The 20586-nt window shown below is 42.1% G+C and overlaps 1 protein-coding gene across 2 annotated transcripts in view; it reads left to right on the top strand.

Moving 5' to 3' along the window:
* ARFGEF3 (ARFGEF family member 3) overlaps positions 1 to 20586 on the top strand; it is a 312275-nt gene that overhangs the window by 152486 nt on the left and 139203 nt on the right. For both annotated transcript variants that reach the window (XM_049695570.1, XM_004263774.3), the window contains 2 exons: positions 6972 to 7053; positions 11042 to 11173. In XM_049695570.1, coding sequence (XP_049551527.1) covers positions 11072 to 11173 — 102 coding nt within the window. In that variant the 5' untranslated portion in view covers positions 6972 to 7053; positions 11042 to 11071. The remainder of the gene's footprint in view (positions 1 to 6971; positions 7054 to 11041; positions 11174 to 20586) is intronic.

Genomic DNA, 20586 nt, shown 5'->3' with positions numbered 1-20586 from the left:
ATAATCGCAGTAGGCTTGCTAAGGCATCTTGAAATCCTGCAGGAGAAATGGGATTTTATGTTGTTCACAGTTGTATCCCTAGGACCTAGAACAGTTCCTGAAGGATGAACCTAATCTTTGTTGCGAAATATAGAGGTTACTGATGAAGATAATTTCATAAAAATAGGAGTGAAAATAGAAAGAAAATGGAAACATTTTAACTGCACTGCAGAGAAAATCAATTAAGGAAACAATTCAGTTCCAGTTGGCTCAGTGAATTGGCTCTGGCGAAAGCTTAGTCAATGAAAATTCATCAGTGTTGATGCAAACTGTTTAAAGCATCGGTATTCATAAACACAAATAATATCCCAAGTGTAACAACAAGGGGCTGAAAAACCTTCTGTACTCAAACTAGGAAAGGTCATGATTACTAGGAAAAGTGATGGCTGTCCTTGAACCCAGCAGCTAGATCCAAAGCCACATTTATCCCATTCATCCAAACTGTATGTAATAACTACATTCATAACTGCATTCCAACTGTCAACTGTAACACATTTCTTCATGAACGACCCCTCACAGTAAGATAATTTACATTACTTACTTGATGTCTGTCCCCATTCTTTTAAACGGGTGGACATCTGAGTTGCTGTTTGTAAAGCAGGGTGCCGTATGCCACAGTTGGTGGGGAGCTGCCTGCTGGCGGAGGCCAGAGAACGGGTTTTGAAGATATGGTCTAAATTTAAACCACAGCTCTGTCATTTACAAACATGTGGCCTTGGACAGGTAATCTAGTCTCTCTTAGTTTGTTTTGTCAACAGTTAAATCTCTACATAATAAAATAGTAAATATGACAGTGTGAACATGGTACTTGGGACATACGGGCCCGCGGATATTCAATCAGAGCCATGGTTATTATGTGAAGGAATCTGGACAGTTACTGAATAAATGGCTTAGATCATAGAATCCTAGAAGTATACAGTATAAGCAGACCTCAGAAATCTAAGGTATCTTTGTGCTTCGTCCCATGTAGTCCATCAAAGAGGAAGCAACTTAAAATTCAGAAACAGGTTTGGTTTTCCATGAAGTTCATTTTTGTGCTCATTATTGAAAGGTAATTTTTGGTACATCCTGTCTGTTCCCCCATTCACCCATTTTAATATACCTTTGTCCGTTGTTATCTTCCAGCCCAATAAAGCTTGTCTGTGAACCATGACAACACAGTTAAGGAGAGAGACTCAGTCTCCTTGACACAACCAGTCACTGTCACGGGATAATGTCCTCCTCATGCATGTGCAGAGCTGCTAATTATTCTTCTTTAAGAAATAATGACATGCCAAGGCATGAAACCCGGGGCCACTGTCCACATTTAATTAGGCAAGAGTGATCTTGCACATGCTCGTGCATAAAAAATAATCGCTTGATGTAACTGAACGTTGGTTTTGGTATGCCCTTTCCCCAATTAGGCATCATCTAGCAAGATCGAAAGATGATTTATTCCAAGATGGTCTGTGCAGAGGGGACTGAGTGTGTGCCACGTTGCATCTTCATTATAAATTTCATCCTGAGACTCAATTAACAGGCCTGTTATTCTCTTTTATTAAAATCACTTAAAAAAATTAAGGCAGCAGGGTTTTTATGGTACCACAGAGCAAGCAGTGAAATCAATTGTGCCCCACGTGTGTTCATTTCTTGTCGAAGTCGTGATCTGAGGCTCACGACACTCATCTAGGGGCCTGCTGGGGCTGAGGCGCTGAGAGACATTGGATCCTGGGGAGGGTTAGTCGTCCCTCTCACCTCCTACACACACACAGCCACACGCACACACAGCCACACGCACACACACAGCCACGCACACGCACACAGCCACACACACATGCACACACGGTCACACGCACACAGCCACATGCACACACACAGCCACACACCCACGCACACACGGCCACACGCACACAGCCACCTCTCTGCTTTAGGGCTCAGTGTAATATCACTTCAAAGCTTTTCATCCTAGTGGAACCTTGAGCCCAGCCAGGGAACATGGCCCACTTCTCTTACACAGACACGGAGGTTTCTGCCATGTTGGGCAGGTCCTTTCTCCGGAAAGCAGGGGCTCTTAACTTGGGATCTATGTGGAGTTAGGGCTTGAGGGGGCCTGTGAATCCCCTGAAATTACTTGCATGCTCCTCTAGGAAGAAGATCTTTTTGTGTTCATGATCTAAAAAAGCTTAAGAAACAACTATTCTAGCTTTGCTCTGATCTTTTGACACCAAAGGGTGTTGGAAGAAACTTGGTCTTGGGAGTGAGACGGATTTCCATTTGAATTGTCTCCGATAGATTTTAGCCATGTAACATTGGGCAGGCTGTGAACCCTCTCTGAATCTCCATTTTCTCAAATGTAGAACAAGGGTAAGAATGCCTATTTTAAGGTTACAGTGACTGGTAGACTAAATAGCGAAATAACAAGTAATTTTTATTCCCTTTTCAACCCATGAATAAAATGAAAGCAAGTATCTGTTCTGTCTTGTTCCGTGTTGGGTCTTTGCAAGCATCCGTGACGGTCCCTTGCACACAGCAGGCACTCAAGTGTTGATAGTTGGATGGATAGCTGGATGGCTGGAGTGCCTTGGTTTAGTACCCAGATGAAGTCTGTCAGTCTGCTTCCTCGAAGCACTGATTTTCTAAGAGAAATCTGTCTTGCTAAGACCCTCCCAGGACATGTGCTCTATGTCCTTTGCAAAATCTTTCTGGATACTATGACAAGATGAGATAGACCTTGTTATCCTGTACTGAAAATCATGGTCTTTGCTGGGCCTTTGTCTATATCAGGGCTGGGCAACTAGCCTGTAGGCCAAATCTGGCATGTTGCCTGTTTTTGTAAATAAAGTCTTCTGGTTTTTTTTAATGAATTTATTTATTCATTTATTTAGTTTTCGCTGTGTTGGGTCTTTGTTGCTGAGCACGGGCTTCTCGTTGCGGTGGCTTCTCTTGCTGCGGAGCACAGGCTCTGGGCGCACGGACTTCAGTAGTTGTGGCACGTGGGCTCAGTAGTTGTGGCTCATGGGCTCTAGAGTGCCGGCTCAGTAGTTGTGGCACATGGGCTTAGTTGCTCCACGGCATGTGGGATCTTCTTGGACCAGGGCTTGAACTCGTGTCCCCTGCTCTGGCAGGCGGATTCTTAACCACTGTGCCACCAGGGAAGTCCTGTAAATAAAGTTTTATTGGAATGTAGCCAGGCTCATTGATTTACATGTTGTCTCTGACTGCTTTTGTGCTATAACAGCGTTGAGCACAGAGACCGTATGGTCTTCAAAGCCTAAAATATTTTTTGTCTACCTCTTTATGGAAAAAGTTTTCCAACCCCTGATATATATTTTCTGTACTCTTTACTATAACCCTGCAGGATTGGTCTTAATATGCTCTTGTTATGGATTGGGAAGCTAAGATTTTTTTTTAAATGTTTATTTATTTGGCTGTGTTGGGTCTTTGTTGCTGCGCTTAGGCTTTCTCTAGTTGTGGAGAGCTGGGGCTACTCTTTGTTGCGGTGCGGTGGCTTCTCTTGTTGCGGAGCACGGGCTGTAGGCGCACGGGCTTCAGTAGTTGTGGCGCACGGGCTCAGTAGTTGTGGCTTGCGGGCTCTAGAGTGCAGGCTCAGTAGTTGTGGCACATGGGCTTAGTTGCTCCGCGGCATGTGGGATCTTCCCAGCCCAGGGATCAAACCCGTGTCCCCTGCATTGGCAGGCAGATTCTTAACCCCACTGCGCCTCCAGGGAAGTCCAGGAAGCTAAGATTCAACAGAGTTAAGTATATTAACTGAGATTGAACAATTTATAATTGTTAGGGTTTGAATCCAGGTCTGTGTGATTCCACAGCCCATAGTCCTTCCACTAAATGGTGATACCTTGCAATTAAACCCAAACCTAGCTGAACCAATTACATCTTCCAGTCCTTCCTGGTGACCACAACTGGCATGAGGAACAGTTCAATGATGTCCCCTGGAATCATGGTGGGACCTGGTAGTCCTGGCATTTGTCAGCCATCTGTTTCCGGTCTGCAATAGAAATTGTGTGAATGTAGAAGTAGGTAAGAGAGTGGAATGAGGATTTCAGGGACTGGTACTGTCAATGGCAGAGCAGTGTGAGCATGCTGTTGTTTATCTGCAAACATAATGCTGCTCCCTAAGGGTCAGGGGTTCAGCATTCCAGGAAGGTCCTTGTTGCTGCTGAATGTGGCATCCACTCTCGTTGGTGCCTTGGATGAGAAATGTGTAATACGTGTGCATTTTCAGCACACAACCACTCAGCAGAGAATTTCACTGGCCCAGGCTATGAGACTATTAAGAGTTTGGGACATCGACACTTGCTCACTACCATCATGCCCTCATTGGCAGATCTGACTCCAAAAACTGGAGATGAAAGTTCTTTCACAGTGAATTAAGCCTGGTGGAAATTTGACTGTCTCAAGGGTTTCCAGATGAAGTTCTATGGCTCTTCTGTTAATTCCTCCATCAGCCCATTATTGCTAATTCTCACTTGACTTTCACCCTTCCAATTAATTTTTCTAAGCTTGTAAACTGGTTATGATTAAATAAAAGAATCAAAATTGGGAAAATTAGCTATTCCTGCTTTAACTGACTGCATAGCAGTGTTTGCCTTGAAACTGAGAGAAACTGACGGTAACCGTAACAGCGACAAAATTATAGCCACCCAACTGGAAGTAACACAGTTGGGTAATTTATCCACCTGTCAAAGGATGTACTAATGAAAAATGGCTGTAGTGTGAATCAATTTTCATATAAAAGTGGGGTATTGTAACTTGGGGATAGAAGAATGAGGAGGGCTTAATGCTCTTTCCGATCGTCTGGTTTTGTTCTTCGTGGCCAGCGTTAGGGGGAGTGTCTGTTACTCTCTCAATCTGTCATGGAGCTGCTGATGGAGGATTCCACGGAAAAGCTGCAGGTGCACAGGAAGGAATCAGAGCTATAAGTAACTTTCTGTTTCACTGTGTTCTGCAACAGTGACCCTTGTTCCTCCAACGACTACTGTAGTCTTACCCTGTGGCTTTCATACTCTCTAAAGTCGATGAATCTTTCAGTTTATGCTGAAAATATAAAACAGATAAAAATGGGGCTGCTCTGGTTTAAGTGAGGGTGGGGGAACCTGGTGAAACTAAGTAACATTTCATTTGTTGTGCCAGTGTAACTCTGTGGGGAAATAATGGGTTGATTAAAATTCTTGATCTATTGTTTAATTATTTAGAGTGAATGCTTCTTACCGAAAAATAGATTTCTCTTTGTAGCCTTTTTGGTTTATTCCTAACATATTTTAGGGCCCAGTTATTTTTTTTCTTAAGCTTCAAAATACACATAGTTCTCAAGCCATGTTTTCTGTCTTTCACTTGACGCCAGGTACTTCTCATGGATCAAAGCTGTTGATGGTTTGTTTGTATTTCTGTCTTGGAAACATGTTTATATGGAATCTAAAAAAAAAGAAATGGTTCTGAAGAACCTGGGGGCAGGACAGGAATAAAGCCGCAGACATAGAGAATGGACTAGAGGCACGGGGAGGGGGAAGGATAAGCTGGGACGAAGTGAGAGTGGCATGGACTTATATACACTACCAAATGTAAAACAGCTAGCTAGTGGGAAGCAACTGCATAGCACAGGGAGATCAGCTCGGTGCTTTGTGACCACCTAGAGGGCTGGGATAGGGAGGGTGGGAGGGAGATGCAAGAGGGAGGAGATATGGGGATATGTGTATATGTATAGCTGGTTCACTTTGTTCTACAGCAGAAACTATAACACACCATTGTAAAGCAGTTTTACTCCAATAAAGATGTTAAAAAAAAAAAAAAGAATCCATCACAGGGACTTCCCTGGTGGCACAGTGGTTAAGAATCCGCCTGCCAATGCAGGGGAAATGGGTTCAATCCCTGGTCCAGGAAGATTCCACATGCTGTGGAGCAACTAAGCCTGTGCTCCACAACTACTGAGCCTGCACTTTAGAGTCTGTGAGCCACAACTACAGAGCCCGTATGCCACAACTACTAAGCCCACGTGCACAACTACTGAACCCCGTGTGCTCTAGGGCCTACGTGTGGAAACTACTCAGTCTGTGGGCTGCAACTACTGAAGCCCTCCCACCTAGGGCCTGTGCTCCGTGACAAGAGAAGCCACTTCAATGAGAAGCCCCCTCTCGCCACAACTAGAGAAAGCCTGAGCAGCAACAAAGACCCAGTGCAGCCAAAAATAAAATAAATAAAAAAATAAAAATAACCCATCACAAAATTTAGGTCTCCCTGATGGAGACTAAAGGGCAAATTCATAAATTATAAGTGATTATTGAACAGTTTGAATTGGGGAAGAAATTGACAAGTGCATCAAATTTCAGCTTATATCCGTGAGGCAGAGTAGTGGTGGTGATGCCCTCATTTGCCAGGTCGGGGAAGAGGAATGAGCAAGGCATAGAAATCTAAATAAACAGTGTTTTCTAGAGTTATACACCCCAGGTGTACTGAGTACAGGCAATTATATTACTTCTGGAAAGAGCAGGGCGTGTTCATGGACTGGGAAGGGACTTACCATGTGATGATTAGTTCACCAAAACAATTGTTTGAGAGTACTTGTGTATGTTTTCTCTGTAGCCATCCTAAGAAAGTGAGCTGCTGATATGCTGTTTTTTTTTTTTTTTTTTTTTTTTGGTCGTACAGCGCGGCTTGAGGGATCTTAGTTCCCTGACAAGGGATCGAACCCCCTGCAGTGGAAGTGTGGAGTCCTAACCACTGGACCGCCAGGGAATTCCCATGATATGCTATGATTTCTGCAGAGCTTTTTTTTTTTTTTTGGCTGTGTTTTTAAAAATCCATGTGCAGTTTCATTATTGGTCATAGTTTTATGTACGTGTGTGGCGGCATTTGGGGGTGGGTGTACATAAGGCTTGGATCACTTGACTGCCAGCGTTGCTGAGCTCACATGTTGTCCTTATTTATGTGTTTGCCAGGGAGAAATGCCTGCTGCCTCTCCAGTTGGCTTTGGAATCCAAGAATGTGAAGCTGGCCCAACATGCCTTGGCAGGGATACAGGTATGGCTCTGAGTGCAGCAGGATGACAGAAATTGACAGACCACTTTGGCGTTGAAAGAGCAAATAGTTAACATTCTAAATACTAGCTGTTTAAAGACCCAGACAAAAATTTGATTGAACTGAGTAATAACCAGAGAAGATAACAGGATTTTCTTGTATTTACCAGCATTTCTCTGTGTACAGCATTATCTTGCTAAACATTTGTTGTTCAGACACTGACTCATGGAGACTCAGCTAAGCCCACACAGAAATGAAATGGTTTTTGTGACACCAAACTTTTAACAGAGTAAGGGCTCCCAAGAGAGATGCTTCCAGTTCTATACCAACTCAAATCTTATATGCATTCAAGTTCTCTGGGTTGTGTCATGAGCAATGATGGTAAGCTGGAAAGAGTTTGTTTTGTTTTCTGTTCTACAGTTAGGTTGGCAAATGGATTAATGTGTTTTGTTTCCAGAACAAGATTGGGAAGAAGAAAGAAATTTTGTGTAGTCAGAAAAGTCAGATTGCACAAATGCATTTCCTGCTCTGAGCATTTGTTCATTTTGTTTTACATCGTACATAATAGGTCTAATTCCAAAGGTGCAAAGTTGTTGGCTGTATAGATACATTGACTTCTTAAGTGGTTTGGTATGTGAATGACAAGTACTGTGCAGTTCAAGCCTACGGGGTATTCTTGCAGCCTGACCAGGGATTGGTGGCATTTGTTGGATGTCTTCTCACATTACTGTTTCATCGTTAGCTCTTTAAGTTCAGAGAGGTCTCTAATTCCTTTAGAGAAATAAATATGAAAGAGTAAGAAAATTACAACTCTTTTTTTCCCTAGAAGATTGGAATTAGAGGATGTATATCTCAATATGCAATAGCATTAGAAATTCTTAAACATTAAAAAAAATTTTAAACAATGAAAACTTTTATCCAAAGTAATTGGGCCAACTTTAAAAATGAATGGGGGACTTCCCTGGTGGCGCAGTGGTTAAGAATCCACCTGCCAATAGGGAACACGAGTTTGAGCCCTGGTCCGGGAAGATCCCACATGCCACGGAGCAACTAAGCCTGTGTGCCACAACTACTGAGTTTAGAGCCCACAAGGCACAACTACTGAGCCCATGTGCCACAACTACTGAAGGCCACACGCCTAGAGCTCGTGCTGCTCCACAAGAGAAGCCACCGCAGTGAGAAGCCCATGCACTGCAATGAAGAGTAGCCCCTGCTCGCTGCAACTAGAGAATGCCCTTGCACAGCGACGAAGACCCAACGCAGCCAAAACTAAATTAATTAATTAAAAAAAAAAAAAGAATGGGAGTTTGTTTTGACCTGCCACTATGTTCCCTTTTCTTTAGTAGTATATAGATTTTCCATTTAATTTTTTTTTTTAACCCTCAAACATTCTAAGTTACAGTATCATGTTTTCAATAATCGTGGGAACTTCACTGATCTGGGGGGCAGGGAGTCTTCCTCTCAGCATCCCTTGTGACCTCCCATTAACTTAAGACATTTTTTAAGAGCTTTCTAGTCTTTATCACTTTAAGTAAAAACAGGTTTGTATATAAACTAACTCTGGGCTGCCCTACATATATTACAGGAGAGTCAAAAATCTCTTTTGAGAGAATACCTCAGAGATATTGTGGGTTCAGTTCCAGACCACCATAATAAAGCAAATATTAGAGTGAGCCACATGAAGTTTTTGATTTTCCAGTGCATATAGAAATTATGTTTACACTATACTGTAGTCTCTTAAGTGTGCAATAGCATGATGTCTAAAAAAATGTACATACCTTAATTAAAAAATACCTTATGGGTAAAAAATGCCAACATCATTTGATCCTTCAGTCAGCTGTAGCAGTAACATCAAAGATCACTGATCACAGATCATCGTAACAAATACAGTAATAATGGAAAGGTTTAAATATTACCAGAATTACCAAAATGTGACAGACACGATGTGGGCAAATGCTATCGAAAAAATGGGGCCAATAGACTCGATTGACACACGGTTGCCACAAACCTTCAATTTATAAAAAACACAGTACCTGTGAAGTGGAGTAAAGCTAAGTGCAATACAATGAGGTATAGCTGTATAGACAAATTCAGGGAGTCCTAAGAAGAAGGTTTAAAATACTTGTTTTCCGGATCTGCAGTGACATTCAGCTAGAAGAGGGAGTCATTACCCTGGATGAATCAGAATTCCAAAAATTCTTCATGGCTGCCACCCTGTGCTGCATCGGACAAGGACAAATTTAATAGGGATAAATATAAAATCCATCCTACACCGGGGCCTCAAAAGTCAATTGCCCCAGGACAGAATAGGGAAGAACAGCTTAACTGCAGCCCTTGTGAATGAGAAGTTTCTGGGTGAGTCAGCATAGAATGTGCTGTGACTTAGAACTAAGCTAATTTGATCTGAGACTGTGATTAAACTTCTGCATTACTGTTTTTTGTTTGGTTTTAGGCAATAAACAGATTTAATTATCTTACATAACTAGAATTATAGAGGTTTGGAATAGGAAAGCAATGTTGCCACCAAAGACCACGTTTCTTTCTTTCCCCTCTGCCATCTTTTTACTATTATTCTTCTTAAAAGACTTATTTTAGAGCAGTTTTAGGTTTAGAGTAAAATTGAGAGGAAGATGCAGAAATTTCCCATATACTCCCTCCCCCCACACATGCATAGCCTCCCACAGCATCAACATCGCTCCCAGAATGGTACTTTTTTTTTTAACCAAGGATGAACCTACGTTGACACATCATAATCACCCAAAGTCCATACATTTACCTTCATATGCACTCTCGGGTGCCCCCGCTCTGTACCAGAAGACCACCCTTGAAGTGTTACATGCGCACTGGAGGCCACATGTTAAGGAGGAGAGTGTCTGCGAAACCATATCACGCAGAGAACATCCGATGGCTCCCGAGGAGGTTTAGTGTGGAGAAGAAGAGATTTCGGTGGACTTCATAGCTGACTTGAGATATTTTAGAAGCTTAATCTGCGTGACTCCAGGGACAGATGAGGGCATAGAGGTGGCAGGCAGTGGGGTTTTGGTACAATCTCAGAAAGAATTTTATGAAAAGTAAGAATTGTTCTCACATAGAGGAGAGCTATCCTGCAAGATGTAATGACTTCCGGGAAACCTCATGAAAGTGACTGTCGTCTTGTGTAGGTTTTTGTGGGATTGATTTTCTGATGGAATGGTATTAAGATTTGTAGATTCATGAATAATTCCTGGGTAAATGACAGCTCACATTAGGAAGTACAAAGGTAAATATTTGAAAAATTAACTCGTCTCCAGGACCTTCTCCTTTCCTGTGGCAAAGCTACATTCAGAACGGGCAAGTGTAGGGCTTCCCTGGTGGTGCAGTGGTTAAGAATTCGCCTGCTATTGAAGGGGACACGGGTTCAAGCCCTGGTCTGGAAAGATCCCACATGCCGCGGAGCAACTAAGCCCGTGTGCCACAACTACTGAGCCTGCACTCTGGAGCCCGCGCGCCTAGAGCCCGTGCTCCGCAACAAGAGAAGCCACCACGATGAGAAGCCCAAGCACTGCAATGAAGAGTAGCTCCCGCTCACTGCAACTAGAGAAAGCCCGCGCGCAGCAACGAAGACCCAATGCAGCCAAAAATATAACAGATTAAAAACTTAAAAAAAAAAAAAAAAAGGCAAGTGTGAATGTTGTGAGGGGCTACATTCCCCTTGGCACATTTGTCCTCCGTCCCCACCAACCAAATGATCTATTTGGCCAGCACGTTAGAACTGCACTTCATAAAATTTAGAGTGAATTATCTAATAGCAAGAAAAAGCCTTTGCCAAAAACCGTTTACCAAAGGCTTGGTGCATTTTTCTTTTTAATGGCACATAGCAGCAGCTCCTCCTGATGGCCTCCAGCTATATGCCTCCACAGTAAGAAACATTATCCTCAGTACATGCTAAGCTACAACAGAATGAGGCAGCAGGGGAAAGCCTATCTGATCACTGCCTTGTGCCTCTTTACAGAAGCTTCTGGCGGAAGAGAGGTTTGTATCCATGGAAACGGACTCTGATGAGAAGCAGCTGCTCAATCAGATCCTGAACACCGTGAAAGTGACGCCTTCCCTCCACGAAGACCTGCAGGTGGAAGTGATGAAGGTGGGTTGGACGCGGCTCCCGGTTTGCGTCACTGGGACGGGAACAAACGCTGATGCTCCCGCCCTCATTGTTATCCTGAAAATGCCTCCGCGCGGTGGTTTGGAATACATGGTTATTATCCTCGCTTAGGATGCCCTAGAGTAACCTTGATCGTTGAACGGAAATGACAACGATCATTTCTGTTCAACATAAGTAAAAAGGTACGATTTCAATAAATTCGTAAGATTTTTGGCCTCATCTTGCGTATCAAATGTTGTTAGCAAATGTTTTTGTGACCGTTTGAGAGAATGTATGTGAGTAGTTGCAGCTTGGGGTAGATCTGATCATTCTAGGCATTCTGCCTGCCTGTATATGGTAAAACAAAGACCTAATGATGTTTTGACATATACTAAGGTTATAGAATAGTCAGTTTAAGGGAAGGGAGACCATCCTTGGGAGCCATATCAGAATCACAGCTTTATTTCCGTCCTCAAATTATGTGAACCTTATCTCCCACGTGGGATAGCGTCTCTGCCATCCCTTTCCCCCCTTTTTTCCCTCCTGTGAGTGAACAGTGAGTTGGGCAGAAAAGGATGGAAATCTCTATCCCAGAACAGCACCTTGGTCAGAGTAACACAGCTGGAACCCATGAGGTGGCTTTTGATCACGTCATCTGTCCATTTCCTCCCTAGAGGAGTGTGTGTAGAGAAATGTGTAAGAGTAGTTGCTGTCATATAATGGTTGATTTCTTCCTGGAAATGCACTGAAGGATTTTTGTCTTCGATAGGAGATGTCACTTTTCCAGATTTTAGTTTCTCCATTGAGAAGAGAAAAGATCAACTTCGATCATGACATTGTCTTAATGCCCTGCGTCTCCCCCTAGCCCTGTTGGTAGGTAATTTAGGGTAGTGATTAAGAGCTCAGACTTGGAAGCCAGCCTGTCTGGCTTTGAATACTTATTCACTTCCTAGTTGGATTTCCTTGGACAGATTCCTGAACCACTCTGTGCTTTGTTCTCCTCATCTGGAGAAAGGGGGAAATAGAAGCACCTACCCAACAGGACTATTGTGAGGATTAAGTAAGGTGCTAGTTGTAAGGAATTTAGCACAGTATCTGGCCCAAAGCAAGTGCTTTAGAAGTGTTGTACATTACTATTTCTATTCCTACTACTTCTGCTACCACTATGTACTGCTGCTGAGTCATAATCTCAGTGGGTGGGTCTAGGAATATTGTTATACACAGTAAACACTGAGAATCTCTGAGCTAGCTGATCTTTAAGCTCTCATTGACTTTAACTCTCTTTGATTCTGGAATATCCAGTTTTGCCTTATCCTTTGACATACATTGGGCAGCTGTGCATTCCTAGGAACCGAAGAGTAACTGCCTCTTAGATTTGTTTTACTTTTCTACTACCTCTGTGCCACCATTGAGAGAGGCAAGGCCGACTGCCATATTCATCGCTTTTATGACTTTCAACTCTAGCCTGTTGATCCTTCTTCCACTAATAGGTCTCCAAATACTGGAGGTTGAGTGTTGATGTCATACTAAGAGACACACCTTACAGATTTCATATTATTCTGGAAATTCTCCCAGGAATACAGCTTTTCATGGAAAATAGGAATTTGTATTAAAAATTAAAATGAGAAAGTACCTATTCTTCTAGGAGCTATGGCAGGATGTTTAATGGTTATGTCAACAGAAACACCTGTTTTAAAAACTTACACTTGCTTTCTAATTCCAGCCCAGTGGTGCCTTCTGCTAGCCTTGCTGAGGACAGGAGTTGACACATGTTAGCTCTGCTGGAGATCCTGGAAAGCCTGTCTTAATGGACTTCCTAATGATACTATACTAGACTGTGGTACTTGTAGTTAATGTCTGGGAATAGGTCAGACATTGTCAGAAAAAAAGAAAAACAATAATCTGGGCTGCCATTCTTCATAATTAGATATCCAAAAGATTTTTAAAACATAAGGGCCTTTGGTACATGCTACTGTTTTTAAACATTGTTGGTATTGGGGAAAAAATATTTCAATTCACGATAAACCTAGCCTTAACACAGTTTTTTTGTAGTATACTTTTATTTTAGACAAACATTTTTGGCCAAGCAGCTAGGAAATTAATGATGAGAAAACTATACTTTACAGTAATACTATTATTATTATTTTTAACATCTTTATTGGAGTATAATTGCTTTACAATGGGGTGTTTGTTTCTGCTTTATAACAAAGTGAATCAGTTATACATATACATATGTCCCCATATCTCTTCCCTCTTGCATCTCCCTCGCTCCCACCCTCCCTATCCCACCCCTCTAGTTTGTCACAAAGCACCGAGCTGATCTCCCTGTGCTATGCGGCTGCTTCCCACTAGCTATCTATTTTATGTTTGGTGTGTATGTATGTCCATGCCACTCACTCACTTTGTCCCAGCTTACCCTTCCCCCCCCTTATCTTCAAGTCCATTCGCTAGTAGGTCTGCATCTTTATTCCCGTCTTGCCCCTAGGTTCTTCATGACCATTTTTTTTTCTTAGATTCCATCTATATGTGTTAGCATACGGTATTTGTTTTTCTCTTTCTGACTTGCTTCACTCTGTATGACAGACTCTAGGTCCATCCACCTCATTACAAATAACTCAATTTTGTTTCTCTTTATGGCCGAGTAATATTCCATTGTATATATGTGCCACATCTTCTTTATCCATTCATCTGTTGATGGATACTTCGGTTGCTTCCATGTCCTGGCTATTGTAAATAGAGCTGCATTGAACATTTTGGTACATGACTCATTTTGAATTATGATTTTCTCAGGGTATATGCCCAGTAGTGGGATTGCTGGGTCGTATGGTAGTTCTATTTTTAGTTTTTTAAGGAACGTCCATACTGTTCTCCATAGTGGCTGTATCACTTTACATTCCCACCAGCAGTGCAAGAGGGTTCCGTTTTCTCCACACCCTCTCCAGCATTTACTGTTTGTAGATTTTTTGATGATAGCCACTCTGACCGCTGTGAGGTGATATCTCATTGTAGTTTTGATTTGCATTTCTCTAATGATTAATGATGTTGAGCATTCTTTCATATGTCTGTTGGCAATCTGTATATCTTTGGAGAAATGTCTATTTAGGTCTTCTGCCCATTTTTGCATTCGGTTGTTTATTTCCTTGATATTGAGCTGCATGAGCTGCTTGTAAATTTTGGAGATTAATCCTTTGTTGCTTCATTTGCAAATATTTTCTCCCATTCTGAGGGTTGTCATTTAATCTTTTTTTTGGTTTCCTTTGCTGTGCAAAAGCTTTTAAGTTTCGGTCCCATTCGTTCCCATTTGTTTATTTTTGTTTTTATTTCCATTTCTCTAGGAGGTGGGTCAAAAAGGATCTTGCTGTGATTTTTGTCATAGAGTGTTCTGCTTATGTTTTCCTCTAAGAGTTTGATGGTGTCTGGCCTTAAATTTAGGTCTTTAATCCATTTTGAGTTTATTTTTGTGTATGGTGTTAGGGAGTGTTCTAATTTCATTCTTTTACATGTAGCTGTCCAGTTTTCCCAGCATCACTTATTGAAGAGGCTGTCTTTTCTCCACTGTATATTCTTGCCTCCTTTATCAAAGATAAGGTGACCATATGTGTGTGGGTTTATCTCTGGGCTTTCTATCCTGTTCCATTGATCTATATTTCTGTTTTTGTGCCAGTACCATACTGTCTTGATTACTGTAGCTTTGTAATATAGTCTGAAGTCAGGGAGTCTGATTCCTCCAGCTCCATTTTTCGTTCTCAAAGTCGCTTTGGCTATTCGGGGTCTTTTCTGCTTCCACACAAATTGTGAAACTTTTTGTTCTAGTTCTATGAAAAATGCCATTGGTAGTTTGATAGGGATTGCATTGAATCTATAGATTGCTTTGGTAGTAGAGTCATTTTCACAATGTTGATTCTTCCAATCCAAGTACATGGTATATCTCTCCATCTATTTGTATCATCTTTAATTTCTTTCATCAGTGTCTGATAATTTTCTGCATACAGGTCCTTTGTCTCCTTAGGTAAGTTTATTCCCAGATATTTTATCCTTTGTGTTGCAGTGCTAAATGGGAATGTTTTCTTAATTTCACTTTCAGATTTTTCATCATTAGTGTATAGGAATGTCAGAGATTTCTGTGCATTAATTTTGTATCCTGCAACTTTCCCAAAATCATCGTTTAGCTCTAGTAGTTTTCTGGTAGCATCTTTAGGTTTCTCTGTGTGTAGTATCATGTCATCTGCAAACAGTGACAGCTTTATTTCTTCTTTCCCAATTTGGATTCCTTTTATTTCTTTTTCTTCTCTGATTGCTGTGGCTAAAACTTCCAAAACTATGTTGAATATAGTGATGAGGTGGGCAGCCTTGTCTTGCTCCTGATCTTAGTGGAAATGGTTTCGGTTTTTCACCACTGACGACGATGTTGGCTGTGGGTTTGTCATATATGGCCTTTAATATGTTGAGGAAAGTTCCCTGTATACCTACTTTCTGGAGGGTTTTCATCATAAATGGGTGTTGAATTTTGTCGAAAGCTTTCTCTGCATCTTTTGAGATGATCATATGGTTTTTCTCCTTCAATTTGTTAATATGTGTAGCATGTTGATTGATTTGCATATACTGAAGAATCCTTGCGTTCCTGGGATAAACCCCACTTGATCATAGTGTATGATCCTTTTAATGCGCTGTTGGATTCTGTTTGCTAGTATTTTGTTGAGGATTTTTGCATCTATGTTCATCAGTGATATTGGCCTGTAGTTTTCTTTCTTTGTGACATCCTTGTCTGGTTTTGGTATCAGAGTGATGGTGGCCTCATAGAATGAGTTTGGGAGTGATCTGCCCTCTGCCATATTTTGGAAGAGTTTGAGAAGGATAGGTGTTAGCTCTTCTCTAAATGTTTGATAGAATTCGCCTGTGAAGCCATCTGGTCCTCGGCTTTTGTTTGTTGGAAGATTTTTAATCACAGTTTCAATTTCAGTGCTTGTGATTGGTCTGTTCATATTTTCTATTTCTTCCTGGTTCAGTCTTGGAGGGTTGTGCATTTCTAAGAATTTGTCCATTTCTTCCAGGTTGTCCATTTTACTGGCATATAGTTGCTTGTAGTAATCTCTCCTGATCCTTTGTATTTCTGCAGTGTCACTTGTTACTTCTCCTTTTTCATTTCTAATTCTATTGATCTGAGTCTTCTCCCTTTTTTTCTTGATAAGTCTGGCTAATGGTATATCAATTTTGTTTATCTTCTCAAAGAACCAGCTTTTAGTTTTATTGATCTTTGCTATCATTTCCTTCTTTTCTTTTTCATTTATTTCTGATCTTTATGATTCTTTTCTTCTGCTAACTTGGGGTTTTTTTTGTTCTTCTTTCTCTAATTGCTTTAGGTGTAAGGTTAGGTTGTTTATTTGAGATGTTTCTTCTTTCTTAAGGTAGGATTGTATTGCTATAAACTTCCTTCTTAGACTGCTTTTGCTGCATCCCATACTTCTTGGATTGTTGTGTCTTCATTGTCATTTGTCTCTAGGTATTTTTTGATTTCCTCTTTGATTCCTTCAGTGATTTCTTGGTTATTTAGTAATGTATTGTTTAGCCTCCATATGTTTGTGTTTTTTACTTTTTTTTCCCTATAATTCATTTCTAATCTCATAGCATTGTGGTCAGAAGAGATGCTTGATATGATTTCGATTTTCTTAAATTTAGTGAGGCTTGATTTGTGACCCAAGATGTGATCTATCCTGGAGAATGTTCCATGCACACTTGAGAAGAAAGTGTAATCTGCTGTTTTTGGATGGAATGTCCTATAAATATCAATTAAATCTATCTGGTCTATTGTGTCATTTAAAGCTTCTGTTTTCTTATTTATCTTCATTTTGGATGATCTGTCCATTGGTGAAAGTGGGGTGTTAAAGTCCCCTACTATGATTGTATTACTGTCGATTTCCCCTTTTATGGCTATTAGTATTTGCCTTATGTATTGAGGTGCTCCTATGTTGGGTGCATAAATATTTACAATTGTTATATCTTCTTCTTGGATCGATCCCTTGATCATTATGTAGTGTCCTTTGTCTCTTGTAATAGTCTTTGTTTTAAAGTCTATTTTGTCTGATATGAGAATTGCTACTCCAGCTTTCTTTTGATTTCCATTTGCATGGACTATCTTTTTCCATCCCCTCACTTTCAGTCTGTATGTGTCCCTAGGTCTGAAGTGGATCTCCTGTAGACAACATATATACGGGTCTTGTTTTTGTATCCATTCAGCGACTCTGTGTCTTTTGGTGGGAGCATTTAAGCCATTTACATTTAAGGTAATTATTGATATGTATGTTGCTATTCCCATTTTCTTAATTGCTTTGGGTTTGTTATTGTAGGTCTTTTCCTTCTCTTGTGTTTCCAGCCTAGAGAAGTTCCTTTAGCATTTGTTGTAAAGCAGGTTTGGTGGGGCTAAACTCTCTCAGCTTTTGCTTGTCTATTAAGGTTTTAATTTCTCCATCAAATCTGAATGAGATCCTTGCTGGGTAGAGTACTCTTGGTTGTAGGTTTTTCTCCTTCATCACTTTCAATGTCCTGCCACTCCCTTCTGGCTTGCAGAGTTTCTGCTGAAAGATCAGCTGTTAACCTTATGAGGATTTCCTTTTGTGTTATTTTTCCCTTGCTGCTTTTAATATTTGTTCTTTGTATTTAATTTTTGATAGTTTGATGATATGTGTCTTGGCATGTTTCTCCTTGGATTTATCCTGTATGGGACTCTCTGTGCTTCCTGGACTTGACTAACTATTTCCTTTCCCATATTAGGGAAGTTTCCAACTATAATCTCTTCAAATATTTTCTCAGTCCCTTTTTCTCTTCTTCTTTTGGGACCCCTGTAATTCGAATGTTGGTGCGTTTAATGTTGTCCCGGCGGTCTCTGAGACTGTCCTCAATTCTTTTCATTCTTTTTTTCTTTATTCTGCTCTGCAATAGTTATTTCCACTATTTTATCTTCCAGGTCACTTATCCATTCTTCTGCCTCAGTTATTCTGCTATTGATCTCTTCTAGAGAATTTTTAATTTCATTTGTTGTGTTGTTCATCACTGTTTGTTTGCCCTTTAGTTCTTCTAGGTCCTCGTTAAACGTTTCTTATATTTTCTCCGTTCTATTTCCAAGATTTTGGATCATCTTTACTATAATTATTCTGAATTCTTTTTCAGGTAGACTGCCTATTTTCTCTTCATATGTTAGGTCTGGTAGGTTTTTGCCTTGCTGCTTTATCTGCTGTGTGTTTCTCTGTCTTCTCATTTTGCTTAACTTACTGTGTTTGGGGTCTCCTTTTCACAGGCTCCATGTTCGTAGTTCCTGTTGCTTTTGGTGTCTGTCCCCAGTGGCTAAGGTTGGTTCAGTGGTTTGTGTAGGCTTCCTGGTGGAGCAGATTAGTGCCTGTGTCCTGGTGGATGAGGCAGGATCTTGCCTTTTTGGTGGGCAGGTCCACCTCTGGTGGTGTGTTTTGGGGTGTCTGTGGCCTTATGATTTTAGGCAGCCTCTGTGCTAATGGATGGGGTTGTGTTCCTGTCTTGCTAGTTGTTTGGCATAGGGTGTGCAGCATTGTAGCTTGCTGGTCGTTGAGTGGAGCTGGCTCTTGGCGTTGAGATGGAAATCTCTGCGAGATTTTCACCGTTTGATATTATGTGGAGCTGGGAGGTCTCTTGTGGACCAGTGTCCTGAACGTGGCTCTCCCACCTCAGTGGCACAGCCCTGATGCCTGGCTGTAGCACCAAGAGCCTGTCCTCCACACGGCTCAGAATAAAAGGGAGGGAAAAAAGAAAAAAAAGAAAGAAGATAAAATAAAGTAAAATAAAATAATATAAAGTTATTAAAATAAAAAATAATTATTAAGAAAAAAATTTTTTTAAGTAATTAAAAAAAAAGGACAGATCCCGAGGACAAATTGTGAAAGCAAAGCTATACAGACAAGATCGCACACAGAAGCATACACATACACACTCACAAAAAGAGAAAAAGGGAAAAAATATATATATATCGTCGTTCCCAAAGTCCAGCGCCTCAATTTGGGATGATTCGATGTCTATTCATGTATTCCGCAGATGCATAGTACGTCAAGTTGATTGTGGAGATTTAATCTGCTGCTCCTGAGGCTGCTGGGAGAGATTTCCCTTTCTCTTCTTTGCTTGCACAGCTCCCAGGGTTCAGGTTTGGATTTGGCCCGTCCTCTGCGTGTAGGTCGCCTGAGGGCATCTGTTCTTCGCTCAGACAGGACGGGGTTAAAGGAGTGGCTGATTCGGGGGCTCTGGCTCCCTCAGGCCGGGGGAGGGAGGAGTACGGATGCGGGGCGAGCCTGCGGCGGCAGAGGCCGGCATGACGTTGCACCAGCCTGAGGCGCGCCGTGCGTTCTCCCGGGGAAGTTGTCCCGGGATCACGGGACCCTGGCAGTGGCGGGCTGCACAGGCTCCCCGGAAGGGGGGTGTGGATAGTGACCTGTGCTCGCACACAGGCTTCTTGGTGGCGGCAGCAGCGGCCTTAGCATCTCATGCCCGTCTCTGGCATCCGTGCTGTTAGCCGAGGCTCGCGCCCGTCTCTGGGGTCCGCGCTTTTCGCCGCGGCTCGCGCCCGTCTCTGGAGCTCCTTTAAGCAGCGCTCTTAATCCCCTCTCCTCGCGCACCAGGAAACAAAGAGGCAAGAAAATGTCTCTTGCCTCTTCGGCAGCTCCAGACTTTTCCCAGACTCCCTCCCGGCTAGTCATGGCGCACTAACCCTTTCAGGCTATGTTCACGCCGCCAACCCCAGTCATCTCCCTGGGATCTTACCTCCAAAGCCCGAGCCTCAGCTCCCAGCCCATGCCCGTCCCGGCAGGTGAGCAGACAAGCCTCTCGGGCTGGTGAGTGCTGGTCGGCACCGATCCTCTGCGGGAATCTCTCCGCTTATGCCCTCCGCGCCCCTGTGGCTGCACTCTCCTCCGTGGCTCCGAAGCTTCCCCCTCTGCCACCCGCAGTCTCCGCGCGCCGAAGGGGCTTCCTAGTGTGTGGAAACCTTTCCTCCTTCACAGCTCCCTCCCACTGGTGCAGGTCCTGTCCCTATCCTTTTGTCTCTGTTTATTCTTCTTTCTTTTGCTCTACCCAGGTACGTGGGGCGTTTCTTGCCTTTTGGGAGGCCTGAGGTCTTCTGCCAGCGTTCAGTAGGTGTTCTGTAGGAGTTGTTCCACGTGTAGATGTATTTCTGATGTATTTGTGGGGAGGAGGGTGATCACCACATCTTACTCTTCCTCCATCTTGAAGCTCTCTCTCCAGTAATATTATTATTAACATCAGATGAAACTTTGGAGTTGGGGGTCTGACTGTGATAACCCACAAGTGAGGGCTCCATGATTATTTCCGATTTCTGAGATTTTAATTACTCATTTGGGCCTAAAGATATACACAACTTATAGCATATGGGGCTTAGAAATACG

The sequence above is a fragment of the Orcinus orca genome, chromosome 12 (genome assembly GCF_937001465.1).
Source record: "Orcinus orca chromosome 12, mOrcOrc1.1, whole genome shotgun sequence".
Taxonomy (NCBI): domain Eukaryota; kingdom Metazoa; phylum Chordata; class Mammalia; order Artiodactyla; family Delphinidae; genus Orcinus; species Orcinus orca.
This window is presented reverse-complemented; position numbering and strand designations above follow the sequence as displayed.